This window comes from Bufo gargarizans, chromosome 4, assembly GCF_014858855.1.
Source record: "Bufo gargarizans isolate SCDJY-AF-19 chromosome 4, ASM1485885v1, whole genome shotgun sequence".
In the NCBI taxonomy this organism is placed as follows: domain Eukaryota; kingdom Metazoa; phylum Chordata; class Amphibia; order Anura; family Bufonidae; genus Bufo; species Bufo gargarizans.
In genome coordinates, this window is record NC_058083.1 from 210,211,156 (window position 1) to 210,226,535 (window position 15,380).

The following is a 15,380-nucleotide window of genomic DNA, read 5'->3' on the forward strand; positions in this document are numbered from 1 at the left end:
ATGCTTTTTTAAGATTATATTGTAATAATTATATTTCTTCCCTAAATTTGAGTGGACTTAATAGTCCCAATAAGAAACACGGGGAACATTTATTAAAACAGACGTTTTAGACGCCGGTCTTAATAAGGCCCTGCTCTGGTGATGGATCGCCAGCGTAATGAAGAGGCTCTGGCCTCTACATAACTTCAGCGGATCCACCGCTACTTCTAAAATGTAAGACGGCTTCCTAGCTGTCTTACATTTAGACTATTTTCTACACCCAAAACAGGTGTAGTAAATGGTAAATGAGATGGCAAACAGCAAATGAGAAAAGTTCGCCGTGAAACGACCGCCGGGCGAACTGCAAGGCCATCTCTAGTAGACGCTGCCAGCAGCTGCCCTCCCCTCACAAAAAAAAAAAAAAAAACACATACAATGCCCCTATGCTCTCCCTCTTTTATAAAACACTGACTTTTCTACCAATTAATTCAATCTACCTAACTAAAGATATCCCTAAACTACTCCTTCATTACCCTAAGAGTGCTGGCTTGTGTCTGTAATTGGTGTCTACTAGTGTTGGGCGAGCATGCTCGGCCGAACACTTTTTTACTTGAGTCTCCTCCCCGCACATTTGTTGGCTTCTACGCAGCCAATTAACGTGCATGTAGTTACTGGCACTCACTGCAATGCTGTAGCCATGTTGGCTAGCGGCATTACAGTGATTTGATTGGCTGGCCGGAACGCGTCATCGAGTGCTATATAGCACCCGATGACACGTGGTTCGGCTCAGTCTTAGGGAGAGCTGCAGCAGAAGGGACAGATGGCACAGGGACAGGAAATGGTTTGTTTTTTAGGCAGGGTTTACAGGTGAACGGTGTTAGAAACCCAAAAGTCCCTTTTTATCTGTCTGCGACATTACCTGCACTACATCTCCAGTATAATGTTAGCGCATCCGAAATATCAGTGACATTCAGTCAAAAAAAAATTCGCTGCATCTCCTGTATAATGTTTGCCCATCCTAATTTTTTCTGCTGATGGCAGCGACATTACCTGTGCTACATCTCCTGTATAACATTTGCCAATCCTAAATGTCAGTGACATTCAGTCTAATTTATTTGCTCATACACTTACAAAACCTGCGCTACTGTATGTGTGACATACTTGCAAGCATATATACCATTTAATATGCTGAAGGCGAGCATTAAGGAACGGGGAAGTGGTCGTGCTGCTGATGGTGCACGCAAAGGCTGTGGCCCTGTGGGCGGTTAAACTGTGCCTGCTGCCAAAGTACAAGAAACACAATCATCCACGATACCTAGCTTCATGTCCCGGTTTTCAGGGCAGTGCAGAAACAAGTCTCAACGTCACACCAGTGCGACCAGGTGGCTGGTTGGATTGCAGCAGATAATGCTTCCAGTCGGTTAAGCACCAACCTGTCTTCCAGAAAGTCCAGTCTCAGTAGCCAAGAGTCTGGTCAACAGAATCCTCACCCTGATCCTCCTTCCTCTCACCATGGAGAGTCTAGTCAAACGAGTGATCCCACACTCGGATATTCCGAGGAGCTCTTTTCATCACCATTCCTTGATTTGGGCCTCTCGCCATGCCCGCTTGAAGAGAAACATGATGAGATCTTGTGCACTGATTCCCAAACTCTTGAGCATCCACAGTCAGAAGAAGATGACGGTGGGGAACGGCAATTAGTGTTTCACGAAGTGGATAATGATGATAAGACACAGTTGCCAATCTGTCAATGGCAGTGACCCTAAGTTCAGACCTGAGCGTTTTACAGCGCGTTCCTACGCGCTGTAAAACGCTCAACACAGAGAAACCAATGATTCCCTATGGGAATGGTTCTCACCTGGGCGTTTTACAGCGCGTACGATCGCGCTGTAAAACGCCCGACGCTCAAACAAGTACAGGAGCTTTTTTTAGCGCGTTTGACGGGCGTTTGGGCCATAGACTCTTTGGACAACACTGCTGTCAATCACCCAAATGCGCGTCAAACTCACGTTTACTATTACAAAAACGCGCATAAATACGCGTGACAAAATCGCGCATAAAAACGCGCATTTGCGAAACGCTTAGGTGTGAAACCAGGGTTAGAGTTTCAACAGGTTCATGATGAGGATGAGACACAGTTGTCATTAAGTGAGGTTGTTGCTAAGTCAACAAGTCAGGAGGATGACCAGAGTGAGGAAGTGGAAGAGGAGGTGGTGGACGATGAAATCACTGACCCAAACTGGGAAGGTGGCAAGCCGAATGAGGAGAGAAGTACAGAGGGGGAGGGATCCGCAGCACCGCAACAGACTGGAATAGGCAGTGGGGTGGCAAAAGGGAGAAGGTGGGCCACACCATACAGCCCGCAACTGTTCCCCGGAGCACCCCCTTGCGGCAACCTCCCTTGCCAAGTCTGACGCTTTTTTGAGGAAAGTGCATACAATAAAACAATTGTCATTTGCAACCTGTGCCTTACCAAAATGAGCAGGGGCGTGAACACTAGCAACCTCACAACTAGCATGATCCACCACATGGTATCAAAACACCCTAATAGGTGGGCCTAACGCCTGGGTTCACAATCGGTGTCTGCGGGTCACACGACTGCCTCCTCTTCCCCTGTGTTTCGTGCTGGCCAATCCCCTGTCCAAGACGCAGTCCCGGATGCCTCCCACCCTGCACCTGGACCTTTACAAGCACCATCAGCTAGCACATTCACTTCTGTGTCCCAGCGCAGCGTACAGATGTCCATACCCCATACGAAAGCGCACCTAGCCCAGCAACCCACCCACAGGCCATAGCACTATATGCACACCGTTCCAAATTTCTGGCCCTGGAAATGTTGCCATTTAGGATTGTGGACACTGAGGCTTTCCACAGCCTGGTGGTGGCGGTGGTCCCTCGTTACTCAGTCCCCAGCCGCCACAATGTTTCCTAGTGTGCTGTCCCCGCCTTACACCAGCATGTGTCCCGTAACATCACCCGTGTCCTGACCAACAGAGTTATTAGGAAGGTTCACTTAACGACTGACACATGGACAACTTCTTTTGACCAGGGACGCTACATTTCCCTGATGGCACACTGGGTGAACGTTGTGGAGGCCGGGAGCGAGTCATACCCTGGGATGGCACAGGTGCTACTGACGCCAAGAATTGCAGGCCCTACTTCCATCAGGATTTCTGCCACCTCCTACATTAGTGGCTGCAACCCCCCCTTCTCCTCCTCCACTTCCACCTCTGAATTCTCATCTTGCAGCACCAGTTAGCCATTAGTCAGTAGCTAGAAGCAGTGTAGCACTGCATTGGGAAGCGGCAACAGGCAGTGCTCAAACTAATTTGCTTAGGTGACAAATAGCACATGGCAGCAGAGCTGTGGCAGGGTATGAGGGACCAGACTGAGCTGTGGCTCTCGCCCCTTAACCTAGAACCAGGCATGGTTGTGTCTGATAATGGCTGTAGCTTGGTGGCGGCTTTGAAGCTAGGCAAGATCACACACGTACCATGCCTAGCCCACGTGTACAACTTAGTGGTTCTGCGGTTTCTTAAAACCTTCCCCAATTTGCCTGAACTACTGGTGAAGGTGCGCCACATGTGTGCCCATTTCTGAAAGTCATCTACAGCTGCCGCCGGTCCGGCATCGCTGCAGCAGCGCTTGCAATTGCCAGCTCACCGACTGTTGTGCGACATGAGCACGTGCTGGAACTTCACGTTCCACATGTTGGCCAGGCTTTGTGAGCAGTAGAGGGCAGTAGTGGAATACCAGCTGCAACATGGTCGTCACCTTTCCAGGCAGATTCCACTCTTTACAAGCGATGAGTGGGCATGGATGTCTGACCTCTGTGAGGTTGTACGCAACCTTGAGGTATCAACACAGATGCTGAGCGGTGAGGCCGCTATTATCAGCACAACCATCCCACTTCTGTGTCTACTGAAACCCTTGCTGCTCACAATGAAGGCGGACACTTTGCATGTAGAAGAGGTGGAAATGGGAGAAGACAGTACACAGGGTTATAGCCAGACCACCCTCAGTTCGTCTTCTCAGAGCAAATTGGATGGTGAGGAGGAGGAGCAGGAGATACAGAGAGTAGTACCCATAGCAGGTTTATTCCATCTGTTCAGCATGGATGGGCCGAAGAGGATGGAGAATAGAGAGTCATCCTCCTGATGAGGACAGCAAAGTCTTGTCTGTTGGAACTCTGGCACACATGGCCGACTTTATGTTAAGCTGCCTTTCCCGTGACCCTTGCGTTATACGCATTTTGGCCAACACCGATAAATGGTTGTTCACCCTTCTCAACCCGCGCTATAAAGAGAACTTCTTATCTCTCTTTCCTGTGGTGGAGAGGACTAGCAAATTAGTGCAATACCAGAAGGTCCTTGTGGAAAAATTGCTCCAAAATCTTCCAGCTGACAACGCTGGCTGCAGAGTATGTAGTTCCTTGGGCAACCGAGGAGGGGAGTCGAGGGGAACACACAGCAGTTCCAACAGTGGCAAGGCAACACTCTACAAGGCCTGGGACAGTTTCATCACACCCCGCCAGCAACCTCACCCTGATGAGTTTTCCTAGTGTCACAAGGAGAGAAATGTTTTGAAAGATGGTGAAGAAGTACGTAGCAGACCGTGTCAGCATCTTCAATGATCCCTCTGTGCCTTACAACTATTGGGTGTCCAAGCTGGATATGTGGCACGAACTGCCTCTCTATGCTTTGGAGGTGCTGGCCTGCTCTGCCGCCAGCATTTTGTCAGAGCGGGTATTTAGTGCTGCTGGGGGAATAATAACTGATAAGCGCATCTACAGTACCCATAATAACTGAATGGGGCAACTACAGTACCCTGAAAGATTATTAAAATTAGGGCTATTCACTTTAGAAAAAAGATGACTGAGGGGAGATCTAATTAATATGTACCATATAAATATATCAGGGGTCAGTACAGAGATCTATCCCATCAGCTATTTATCCCCAGGACTGTGACTGTGACGAGGGGACATACTCTGCGTCTGGAGGAAAGAAGGTTTGTACACAAACATAAAAAAGGATTCTTTACGGTAAGAGCAGTGAGACTATGGAACTCTCTGCCTGAGAAGGTGGTGATGGTGAGTACAATAAAGGAATTCAAGAGTGGCCTGGATGTATTTCTGGAGTGTAATAATATTACAGGCTATAGATACTAGAGAGGGGTCGTTGATCCAGGGAGTTATTCTGATTGCCTGATTGGAATCGGGAAATAATTTTTTATTCCCCTAAAGTGGGGAAAATTGGCTTCTAACTCACAGTTTTTTTTTTGCCTTCCTCTGGATCAACTTGCAGAATAACAGGCCGAACTGGATGGACAAATGTCCTTGTGTACTATGTTACTATGTTACTATCCGATTGTCAACTGAAAATGGTTGACTCTTATCATAATTACAAAGGCCTGGATTGCCCCTGACTTCTCTACTTCACCACAGGAAAGTGGCTGAACATAAAGGCACTTTTAATGTGGCTTTTATGGGCTATTAAATACTCTGTATTCCCATGCACCCCTTCCACCACAAAAAAGGGTATATGGTTCAATCTTCCTTTTCTCATCCTCCTCCATCATATCAACATGCTTATTTGGCTTTCCTCGCTACTAATGTTTTAGAGGGTCAGATCAGCATCAGACCCTTATCCCTAATGTTTTAGATGGTCAGCTCAGCAGCAGACCCTCACTCCTAATGTTTTAGAAGGTCAGATCAGCAGCAGCCCCTCACCCCTAATTTTTTTAGATTGTCAGCTCAGCAGCAGACCCTTACCCCTAATTTTTCAGATGGTTAGAGCAGCAGTCGTCCCTCTCCCCTAATGTTTTAGATGGTCAGAACAGCATCAGACCCTCACCCCTAATTTTTTAGATGGTCAGATCAGCAGCAGGCCCTTGCCCCTAATGTTTTTGAGGGTCATCAGCAGGCCATCAATCGTAATTTTTCAAGGGTGTGTATGATGCCTTGCTTTATGTAATAAAGGGTGTATTGGCAGCTCATTTTTGGCAGCCCTTTCACTTAGTGTATAGGCTTTATGAGTGTAGGAGTCCCACTATCTGAACAATTGCACCATAATGAGAATGAGGCCCTCCTTTATGTGATATACAGGTTGTAACGGAGTCCCTCTTCCTTGTAATTTTTGGCAGCACTTGCACTTTATATACAAGTAAATATATAGGAAAAATTGTTTCCTAACAATTTTTAAACTCTAACTCTAAAATTGATTTTATCTTCAGTTTGGTGCGTATTATTGTCAGTCTGTAAAAGTGGCGTTCTACTCGGACAACATCGTTCCCAGCAGCGACCTGGAAATCCAAGATGCATCCAGACCTCCTCCCCATGCTGTTCCCGAACCATTTCAGTGGTGTTTCCACCAATTTCTGACCTTTTCCTATGAACCAGACACCCTCCCCTCTTTAGAGCAGGGGGTGCCTGGTTTAATGCTCGGATTCTCCCATTAATTTCCATTGTGCGCAGGTGCTCTGTAGAGCACCCGAGCATCCCAAAGTGCTCTACTCGAGCACCCAAGCACATTAGTGCTCGATCAACACTAGTGTCTACCAGACATATGGCACAAATGTGCTCTCATATCACTGGCTAAGCTCATGACTGCATCTATGCTTATGAGCTAGAGCCTAACAGACCAGTCAATATCCTGCCTCCTGATTGGCTGACAGGCTATAAGTCAATCTTTATGGCTTTGGGCAAGACTCCCTCCTTTCCAAGGTCTTGGTATCCTCAGTCTTCATTCTCACTGCTCTGTTTCCCCTCAGATTTTAACATTAAATTGGCAATTTGTCTGAAGCAAAGCGTAAAAATTTGAATAAGTTTGGCAGAAATTTATAATGAATCTGATTAGTTTAGAATCAATTTACTTATTTCTAGTTGAGAGTAAAGTGATGTTTGCAAATGTATGCAACTTTTCTATATATTACACTTCTAAATCTAATTGTACAATAAGTTATAAAGGCAAACTTCTCGAAAGTTACTGTAATTACTTACCTTTATCTAAAAGATACAGTGCTTTATCTTTATTAACGTTCTCTATCATATCTTACTACAGATTATAGTGTAGTATAGAACCTAATAAGGCTACCATTTAAATGTTTAGTGATATGATGATATATAACAATATGTTGTGATAATTAGAGTTTCATCATGCTAATAGTTCCTTACCCCACAGTCATTGGCTCCATCTCCACACATACCGACAAAGTAGCTAAAATAGAAATTGAGGTGAATTAGATTTTTGCATAGTGTGGTATACACACATATACACTCACCTAAAGAACTATTAGGAACACCTGTTCTATTTCTCATTAAATGCGATTATCTAGTCAACCAATCACATGGCAGTTGCTTCAATGCATGTAGGGTTGTGGTCCTGGTCAAGACAATCTCCTGAACTCCAAACTGAATGTCAGAATGGGAAAGAAAGGTGATTTAAGCAATTTTGAGTGTGGCATGGTTGTTGGTGCCAGATGGGCCGGTCTGAGTATTTCACAATCTGCTCAGTTACTGGGATTTTCACGCACAACCATTTCTGGGGTTTACAAAGAATGGTGTGAAAGGGGAAAAACATCCAGTATGCGGCAGTCCTATGGGCGAAAATGCCTTGTTGATGCTAGAGGTCAGAGGAGAAAGGGCCGACTGATTCAAGCTGATAGAAGAGCAACGTTGACTGAAATAACCACTCGTTACAACCGAGGTATGCAGCAAAGCATTTGTGAAGCCACAACACGCACAACCTTGAGGTGGATGGGCTACAACAGCAGAAGACCCCACCGGGTACCACTCATCTCCACTACAAATAGGAAAAAGAGGCTACAATTTGCACGAGCTCACCAAAATTGGACTGTTGAAGACTGGAAAAATGATTTCTTGAACATGACAATGAGTTCACTGTACTAAAATGGCCCCCACAGTCACCAGATCTCAACCCAATAGAGCATCTTTGGGATGTGGTGGAACGGGAGCTTCGTGCCCTGGATGTGCATCCCTCAAATCTCCATCAACTGCAAGATGCTATCCTATCAATATGGGCCAACATTTCTAAAGAATGCTATCAGCACATTGTTGAATCAATGCCACGTAGAATTAAGGCAGGTCTGAAGGCAAAAGGGGGTCCAACACCATATTAGTATGGTGTTCCTAATAATTCTTTAGGTGAGTGTATACATACCTGCACATTAAACAGGCATTTGTTTTATTAAAAGAAGAAATATGTAGACCCTGATTTATCAAATTTGTTTTGGTTATATTTTGGAGTAAATGGCAACTTTTGTCTCTTTTGCTTGTACGACAAATATAGCAATAGTTTGCAACATGACAATGTTATTCTTTGTACCTGAGAAGTCAATTTCAGAGGTACAGCTATCTTGTGGACATTACTATGGAATATGTTGGTTTTTGGCCTTATTTATCATTTGGGGCAATCGGAAAAGTTCCAAAAAGATCTCAACTGCCATCCACTCCCAACCTGACATAGCGGTGGTAGGAGAAAATAAGGCAATATATGAAAGCTTTTCTATGCTAAATTTAGCAAGCACCAAGTCACTTTCATAATTTGAACACATGTCATTGGTAATTCATTCATTGACTCATTACCTTTGTAGAAATAGACAAATGTGAAAACAAACCAGTTTGTTCCCTTTAGATAAATCAAGACATTAGGCTTTTCAAAATTCACAACTCACTCTAATTTTTGAAGCTCTTCAATAAGACTTGATTTTTGCTTTGGAGTCATTCTTGCAAATATTGTTCCATTTAATAGGACCTTTGAAATAAAAATTAACTATATTAAATGTAAAGTATATAATACAAAAATATACTTCTATAATTAATACGTTTTAAAATTATTATTAGGGCTACATGACAATTCAGATACAAATCAATATTAGGCCTCTTGCACACAAACATATTTTCTGTCCGTGTCCATTCTGTTTTTTTTGCAGACTGCATGCAGAAGCATTGACTTTAATGGGTCCGCAAAAAAAAAAAAAGTTACTCCATGTGCATTCCATTTCGCCACAAAATAGAACATGTCCTATTATTGTCCGCATTACGGACAAGGATAGTACTGTTCTCTTAGGGGCCAGCTGTTCTGTTCCGCAAAATACGGAATGCACGCGGATGTCATCCGTATTTTTGGGGGATCCATTTTTTGCGGACTTCAAAATGAATACGGTCATGTGCAAGAGGCCTTACTCAATTCAGCATTCCTTCCTTCAAGAAAAAGATATGCAGCTTTTTGACAAAAGAAAAAGAGAGCCAGCAGATGTTAGATATGATAATTTGCATATCTTTTTTTTTTTTTTTTTTTTTTTTTTACACTGAGAAGTATTGACTGGCTTACAACGTGCCCATTTTATTTATTAAAATAATTTGAAAGGAAAAAAAAAGTGTACAACAGCTGTGTCAAAAGGCACATTTTACAATCCTTCCTCAATTGTAAAGTAGAGTATTTAAATATATTCCAATGCATTCACACTCATGTTCTGTTTCCTTTTTGGAAGCCAGACAAAAAGAGCAACAAATACAATTTGTTGATAGATGAATCACTGATTGAACTGATTTAGACAAACTTAGTGGATAAAATATAAAATAATAGGGGAAAGTTGATCTATAAGGAATGAGCACAGCAATAGATAAAATATCTTATTCTAAAAAAGCTCAAACTTGTTTACTCCTACTCTCATATTGATCTGCTTTACATCACTTGTCTCATCTAACTCATTATCCCTATGTGGAAAAAGATAATTGAAGCAGCGCTCACCTGCGTTCAGCCACTCAGAAGCACAGAGACAGCCCGGACCCGGCTGACATGAATTGTAGACAAAAAATTAAGAAACCCAGCTACTGAAAAAATGTGTCACTTTATTCCAACGTTAAAATCTCCACATACAGGGAGAAAAAAAAAGTACAGGTTCTACGCATTTCGGACCTAAAAAAACGTAATGGTCCTTACTCATGAGTAAGGACTGCACACTAGAGTTGAGCGAACACCTGGATGTTCGGGTTCGAGAAGTTCGGCCGAACATCCCGGAAATGTTCGGGTTCGGGATCCGAACCCGATCCGAACTTCGTCCCGAACCCGAACCCCATTGAAGTCAATGGGGACCCGAACTTTTCGGCACTAAAAAGGCTGTAAAACAGCCCAGGAAAGAGCTAGAGGGCTGCAAAAGGCAGCAACATGTAGGTAAATCCCCTGCAAACAAATGTGGATAGGGAAATGAATTAAAATAAAAATTAAATAAATAAAAATTAACCAAAATCAATTGGAGAGAGGTTCCATAGCAGAGAATCTGGCTTCCCGTCACCCACCACTGGAACAGTCCATTCTCAGATATTTAGGCCCCGGCACCCAGGCAGAGGAGAGAGGTCCCGTAACAGAGAATCTGTCTTCATGTCAGCAGAGAATTAGTCTGCATGTCATAGCAGAGAATGAGGCTTCACGTCAGCCACCACTGCAACAGTCCATTGGCATATATTTAGGCCCAGCACACACACAGGCAGAGGAGAGAGGTCCCGTAACAGAGAATCTGGCTTCATGTCAGCAGAGAATCAGTCTGCATGTCATAGCAGAGAATCAGGCTTCACGTCAGCCACCACTGCAACAGTCCATTGTCATAAATTTAGGCCCAGCACCCAGGCAGAGGAGAGAGGTCCCGTAACAGAGAATCTGGCTTCATGTCAGCAGAGAATCAGTCTTCATATCATAGCAGAGAATCAGGCTTCACGTCACCCACCACTGTAAGAGTCAATTTTCATAAATTTAGGCCCAGAACCCAGGCAGAGGAGAAAGGTCCCGTAACAGACAATCTGGCTTCATGTCAGCAGAGAATCAGTCTTCATATCATAGCAGAGAATCAGGCTTCACGTCACCCACCACTGTAAGAGTCAATTTTCATAAATTTAGGCCCAGAACCCAGGCAGAGGAGAAAGGTCCCGTAACAGACAATCTGGCTTCATGTCAGCAGAGAATCAGTCTTCATATCATAGCAGAGAATCAGGCTTCACGTCACCCACCACTGTAAGAGTCAATTTTCATAAATTTAGGCCCAGAACCCAGGCAGAGGAGAAAGGTCCCGTAACAGACAATCTGGCTTCATGTCAGCAGAGAATCAGTCTTCATATCATAGCAGAGAATCAGGCTTCACGTCACCCACCACTGTAAGAGTCAATTTTCATAAATTTAGGCCCAGAACCCAGGCAGAGGAGAAAGGTCCCGTAACAGACAATCTGGCTTCATGTCAGCAGAGAATCAGTCTTCATATCATAGCAGAGAATCAGGCTTCACGTCACCCACCACTGTAAGAGTCAATTTTCATAAATTTAGGCCCAGAACCCAGGCAGAGGAGAAAGGTCCCGTAACAGACAATCTGGCTTCATGTCAGCAGAGAATCAGTCTTCATATCATAGCAGAGAATCAGGCTTCACGTCACCCACCACTGTAAGAGTCAATTTTCATAAATTTAGGCCCAGAACCCAGGCAGAGGAGAAAGGTCCCGTAACAGACAATCTGGCTTCATGTCAGCAGAGAATCAGTCTTCATATCATAGCAGAGAATCAGGCTTCACGTCACCCACCACTGTAAGAGTCAATTTTCATAAATTTAGGCCCAGAACCCAGGTAGAGGAGAAAGGTCCCGTAACAGACAATCTGGCTTCATGACAGCAGAGAATCAGTCTGCATGTCATAGCAGAGAATCAGGCTTCACGTCAGCCACCACTGCAACAGTCCATTGTCATAAATTTAGGCCCAGCACCCAGGCAGAGGAGAGAGGTCCCGTAAAAGAGGATCTGGCTTCATGTCAGCAGAGAATCAGTCTGCATGTCATAGCAGAGAATCAGGCTTCACGTCAGCCACCACTGCAACAGTCCATTGTCATAAATTTAGGCCCAGCACCCAGGCAGAGGAGAGAGGTCCCGTAACAGAGGATCTGGCTTCATGTCAGCAGAGAATCAGTCTGCATGTCATAGCAGAGAATCAGGCTTCACGTCAGCCACCACTGCAACAGTCCATTGTCATAAATTTAGGCCCAGCACCCAGGCAGAGGAGAGAGGTCCCGTAACAGACAATCTGGCTTCATGTCAGCAGAGAATTAGTCTGCATGTCATAGCAGAGAATCAGGCTTCATGTCAGCCACCACTGCAACAGTCCATTGGCATATATTTAGGCCTAGCACACAGGCAGAGGAGAGGTTCATTCAACTTTGGGTAGCATCGCAATATAATGGTAAAATGAAAATAAAAATAGGATTGAATGAGGAAGTGCCCTGGAGTCCAATAATATATGGTTATGGGGAGGTAGTTAATGTCTAATCTGGACAAGGGACGGACAGGTCCTGTGGGATCCATGCCTGGTTCATTTTTATGAACGTCAGCTTGTCCACATTGGCTGTAGACAGGCGGCTGCGTTTGTCTGTAATGACGCCCCCTGCCGTGCTGAATACACGTTCAGACAAAACGCTGGCTGCCGGGCAGGCCAGCACCTCCAAGGCATAAAAGGCTAGCTCTGGCCACGTGGACAATTTAGAGACCCAGAAGTTGAATGGGGCCGAACCATCAGTCAGTACGTGGAGGGGTGTGCACACGTACTGTTCCACCATGTTAGTGAAATGTTGCCTCCTGCTAACACGTTGCGTATCAGGTGGTGGTGCAGTTAGCTGTGGCATGTTGACAAAAGTTTTCCACATCTCTGCCATGCTAACCCTGCCCTCAGAGGAGCTGGCCGTGACACAGCTGCCTTGGCGACCTCTTGCTCCTCCTCTGCCTTGGCCTTGGGCTTCCACTTGTTCCCCTGTGACATTTGGGAATGCTCTCAGTAGCGCGTCTACCAACGTGCGCTTGTACTCGCGCATCTTCCTATCACGCTCCAGTGCAGGAAGTAAGGTGGGCACATTGTCTTTGTAGCGTGGATCCAGCAGGGTGGCAACCCAGTAGTCCGCACAGGTTAAAATGTGGGCAACTCTGCTGTCGTTGCGCAGGCACTGCAGCATGTAGTCGCTCATGTGTGCCAGGCTGCCCAGGGGTAAGGACAAGCTGTCCTCTGTGGGAGGCGTATCGTCATCGTCCTGCCTTTCCCCCCAGCCACGCACCAGTGATGGACCCGAGCTGCGTTGGGTGCCACCCCGCTGTGACCATGCTTCATCCTCATCCTCCTCCACCTCCTCCTCATCCTCGTCCTCCTCGTCCTCCAGTAGTGGGCCCTGGCTGGCCACATTTGTACCTGGCCTCTGCTGTTGCAAAAAACCTCCCTCTGAGTCACTTCGAAGAGACTGGCCTGAAAGTGCTAAAAATGACCCCTCTTCCTCATCCTCCTCCTCCTCCTCCTGGGCCACCTCCTGTTCCATCATCGCCCTAAGTGTTTTCTCAAGGAGACATAGAAGTGGTATTGTAACGCTGATAACGGTGTCATCGCCACTGGCCATGTTGGTGGAGTACTCGAAACAGCGCAACAGGGCACACAGGTCTCGCATGGAGGCCCAGTCATTGGTGGTGAAGTGGTGCTGTTCTGTAGTGCGACTGACCCGTGCGTGCTGCAGCTGAAACTCCACTATGGCCTGCTGCTGCTCGCACAGTCTGTCCAGCATGTGCAAGGTGGAGTTCCACCTGGTGGGCACGTCGCATATGAGGCGGTGAGCGGGAAGGCCGAAGTTACGCTGTAGCGCAGACAGGCGAGCAGCGGCAGGATGTGAACGCCGGAAGCGCGAACAGACGGCCCGCACTTTATGCAGCAGCTCTGACATGTCGGGGTAGTTGTGAATGAACTTCTGCACCACCAAATTCAGCACATGCGCCAAGCAAGGGATGTGCGTCAAATTGGCTAGTCCCAGAGCTGCAACGAGATTTCGCCCATTATCACACACCACCAGGCCGGGCTTGAGGCTCACCGGCAGCAACCACTCGTCGGTCTGTTGTTCAATACCCCGCCACAACTCCTGTGCGGTGTGGGGCCTGTCCCCCAAACATATGAGTTTCAGAATGGCCTGCTGACGTTTACCCCGGGCTGTGCTGAAGTTGGTGGTGAAGGTGTGTGGCTGACTGGATGAGCAGGTGGAAGAAGAGGAGGAGGAAGCCGAGAAGGAGGAGGTGGCAACAGGAGGCAAAGAATGTTGCCCTGCGATCCTTGGCGGCGGCAGGACGTGCGCCAAACAGCTCTCCGCCTGGGGCCCAGCTGCCACTACATTTACCCAGTGTGCAGTTAGGGAGATATAGCGTCCCTGGCCGTGCTTACTGGTCCACGTATCTGTGGTTAGGTGGACCTTGCTACAGATGGCGTTGCGCAGTGCACACTTGATTTTATCGGATACTTGGTTGTGCAGGGAAGGCACGGCTCTCTTGGAGAAGTAGTGCCGGCTGGGAACAACATACTGTGGGACAGCAAGCGACATGAGCTGTTTGAAGCTGTCTGTGTCCACCAGCCTAAATGACAGCATTTCATAGGCCAGTAGTTTAGAAATGCTGGCATTCAGGGCCAGGGATCGAGGGTGGCTAGGTGGGAATTTACGCTTTCTATCAAATGTTTGTGAGATGGAGAGCTGAACGCTGGCGTGTGACATGGTTGAGACGCTTGGTGACGGAGGTGGTGGTGGTGGTGTTGGTGGTACATCCCCTGTTTGCTGGGCGGCAGGTGCCAACGTTCCTCCAGAGGCGGAGGAAGAGGCCGAGGCGGCAGCAGCAGAATAGGCCGAGGCGGCAGCAGCAGAAGAGGTAGCAGGGGGAGCCTGAGTGACTTCCTTGGTTTTAAGGTGTTTACTCCACTGCAGTTCATGCTTTGCATGCAGGTGCCTGGTCATGCAGGTTGTGCTCAGGTTCAGAACGTTAATGCCTCGCTTCAGGCTCTGATGGCACAGCGTGCAAACCACTCGGGTCTTGTCGTCAGCACATTGTTTGAAGAAGTGCCATGCCAGGGAACTCCTTGAAGCTGCCTTTGGGGTGCTCGGTCCCAGATGGCGGCGGTCAGTAGCAGGCGGAGTCTCTTGGCGGCGGGTGTTCTGCTTTTGCCCACTGCTCCCTCTTTTGCTACGCTGTTGGCTCGGTCTCACCACTGCCTCTTCCTCCGAACTGTGAAAGTCAGTGGCACGACCTTCATTCCATGTGGGGTCTAGGACCTCATCGTCCCCTGCATCGTCTTCCACCCAGTCTTGATCCCTGACCTCCTGTTCAGTCTGCACACTGCAGAAAGACGCAGCAGTTGGCACCTGTGTTTCGTCATCATCAGAGACATGCTGAGGTGGTATTCCCATGTCCTCATCATCAGGAAACATAAGTGGTTGTGCGTCAGTGCATTCTATGTCTTTCACCGCTGGGGAAGGGCTAGGTGGATGCCCTTGGGAAACCCTGCCAGCGGAGTCTTCAAACAGCATAAGAGACTGCTGCATAACTTGAGGCTGAGACAGTTT

At 46.7% G+C, this 15,380-nt stretch overlaps 1 protein-coding gene across 2 annotated transcripts in view; it reads right to left on the bottom strand.

Annotated features, from left to right (window-relative positions):
- LOC122933689 (probable cation-transporting ATPase 13A4) overlaps positions 1–15,380 on the bottom strand; it is a 322,029-nt gene that overhangs the window by 63,196 nt on the left and 243,453 nt on the right. For both annotated transcript variants that reach the window (XM_044288647.1, XM_044288646.1), the window contains exons 21-22: positions 8,671–8,750; positions 7,151–7,193 (exon numbers count right to left, since the gene is read on the bottom strand). In XM_044288647.1, coding sequence (XP_044144582.1) covers positions 7,151–7,193; positions 8,671–8,750 — 123 coding nt within the window. The remainder of the gene's footprint in view (positions 1–7,150; positions 7,194–8,670; positions 8,751–15,380) is intronic.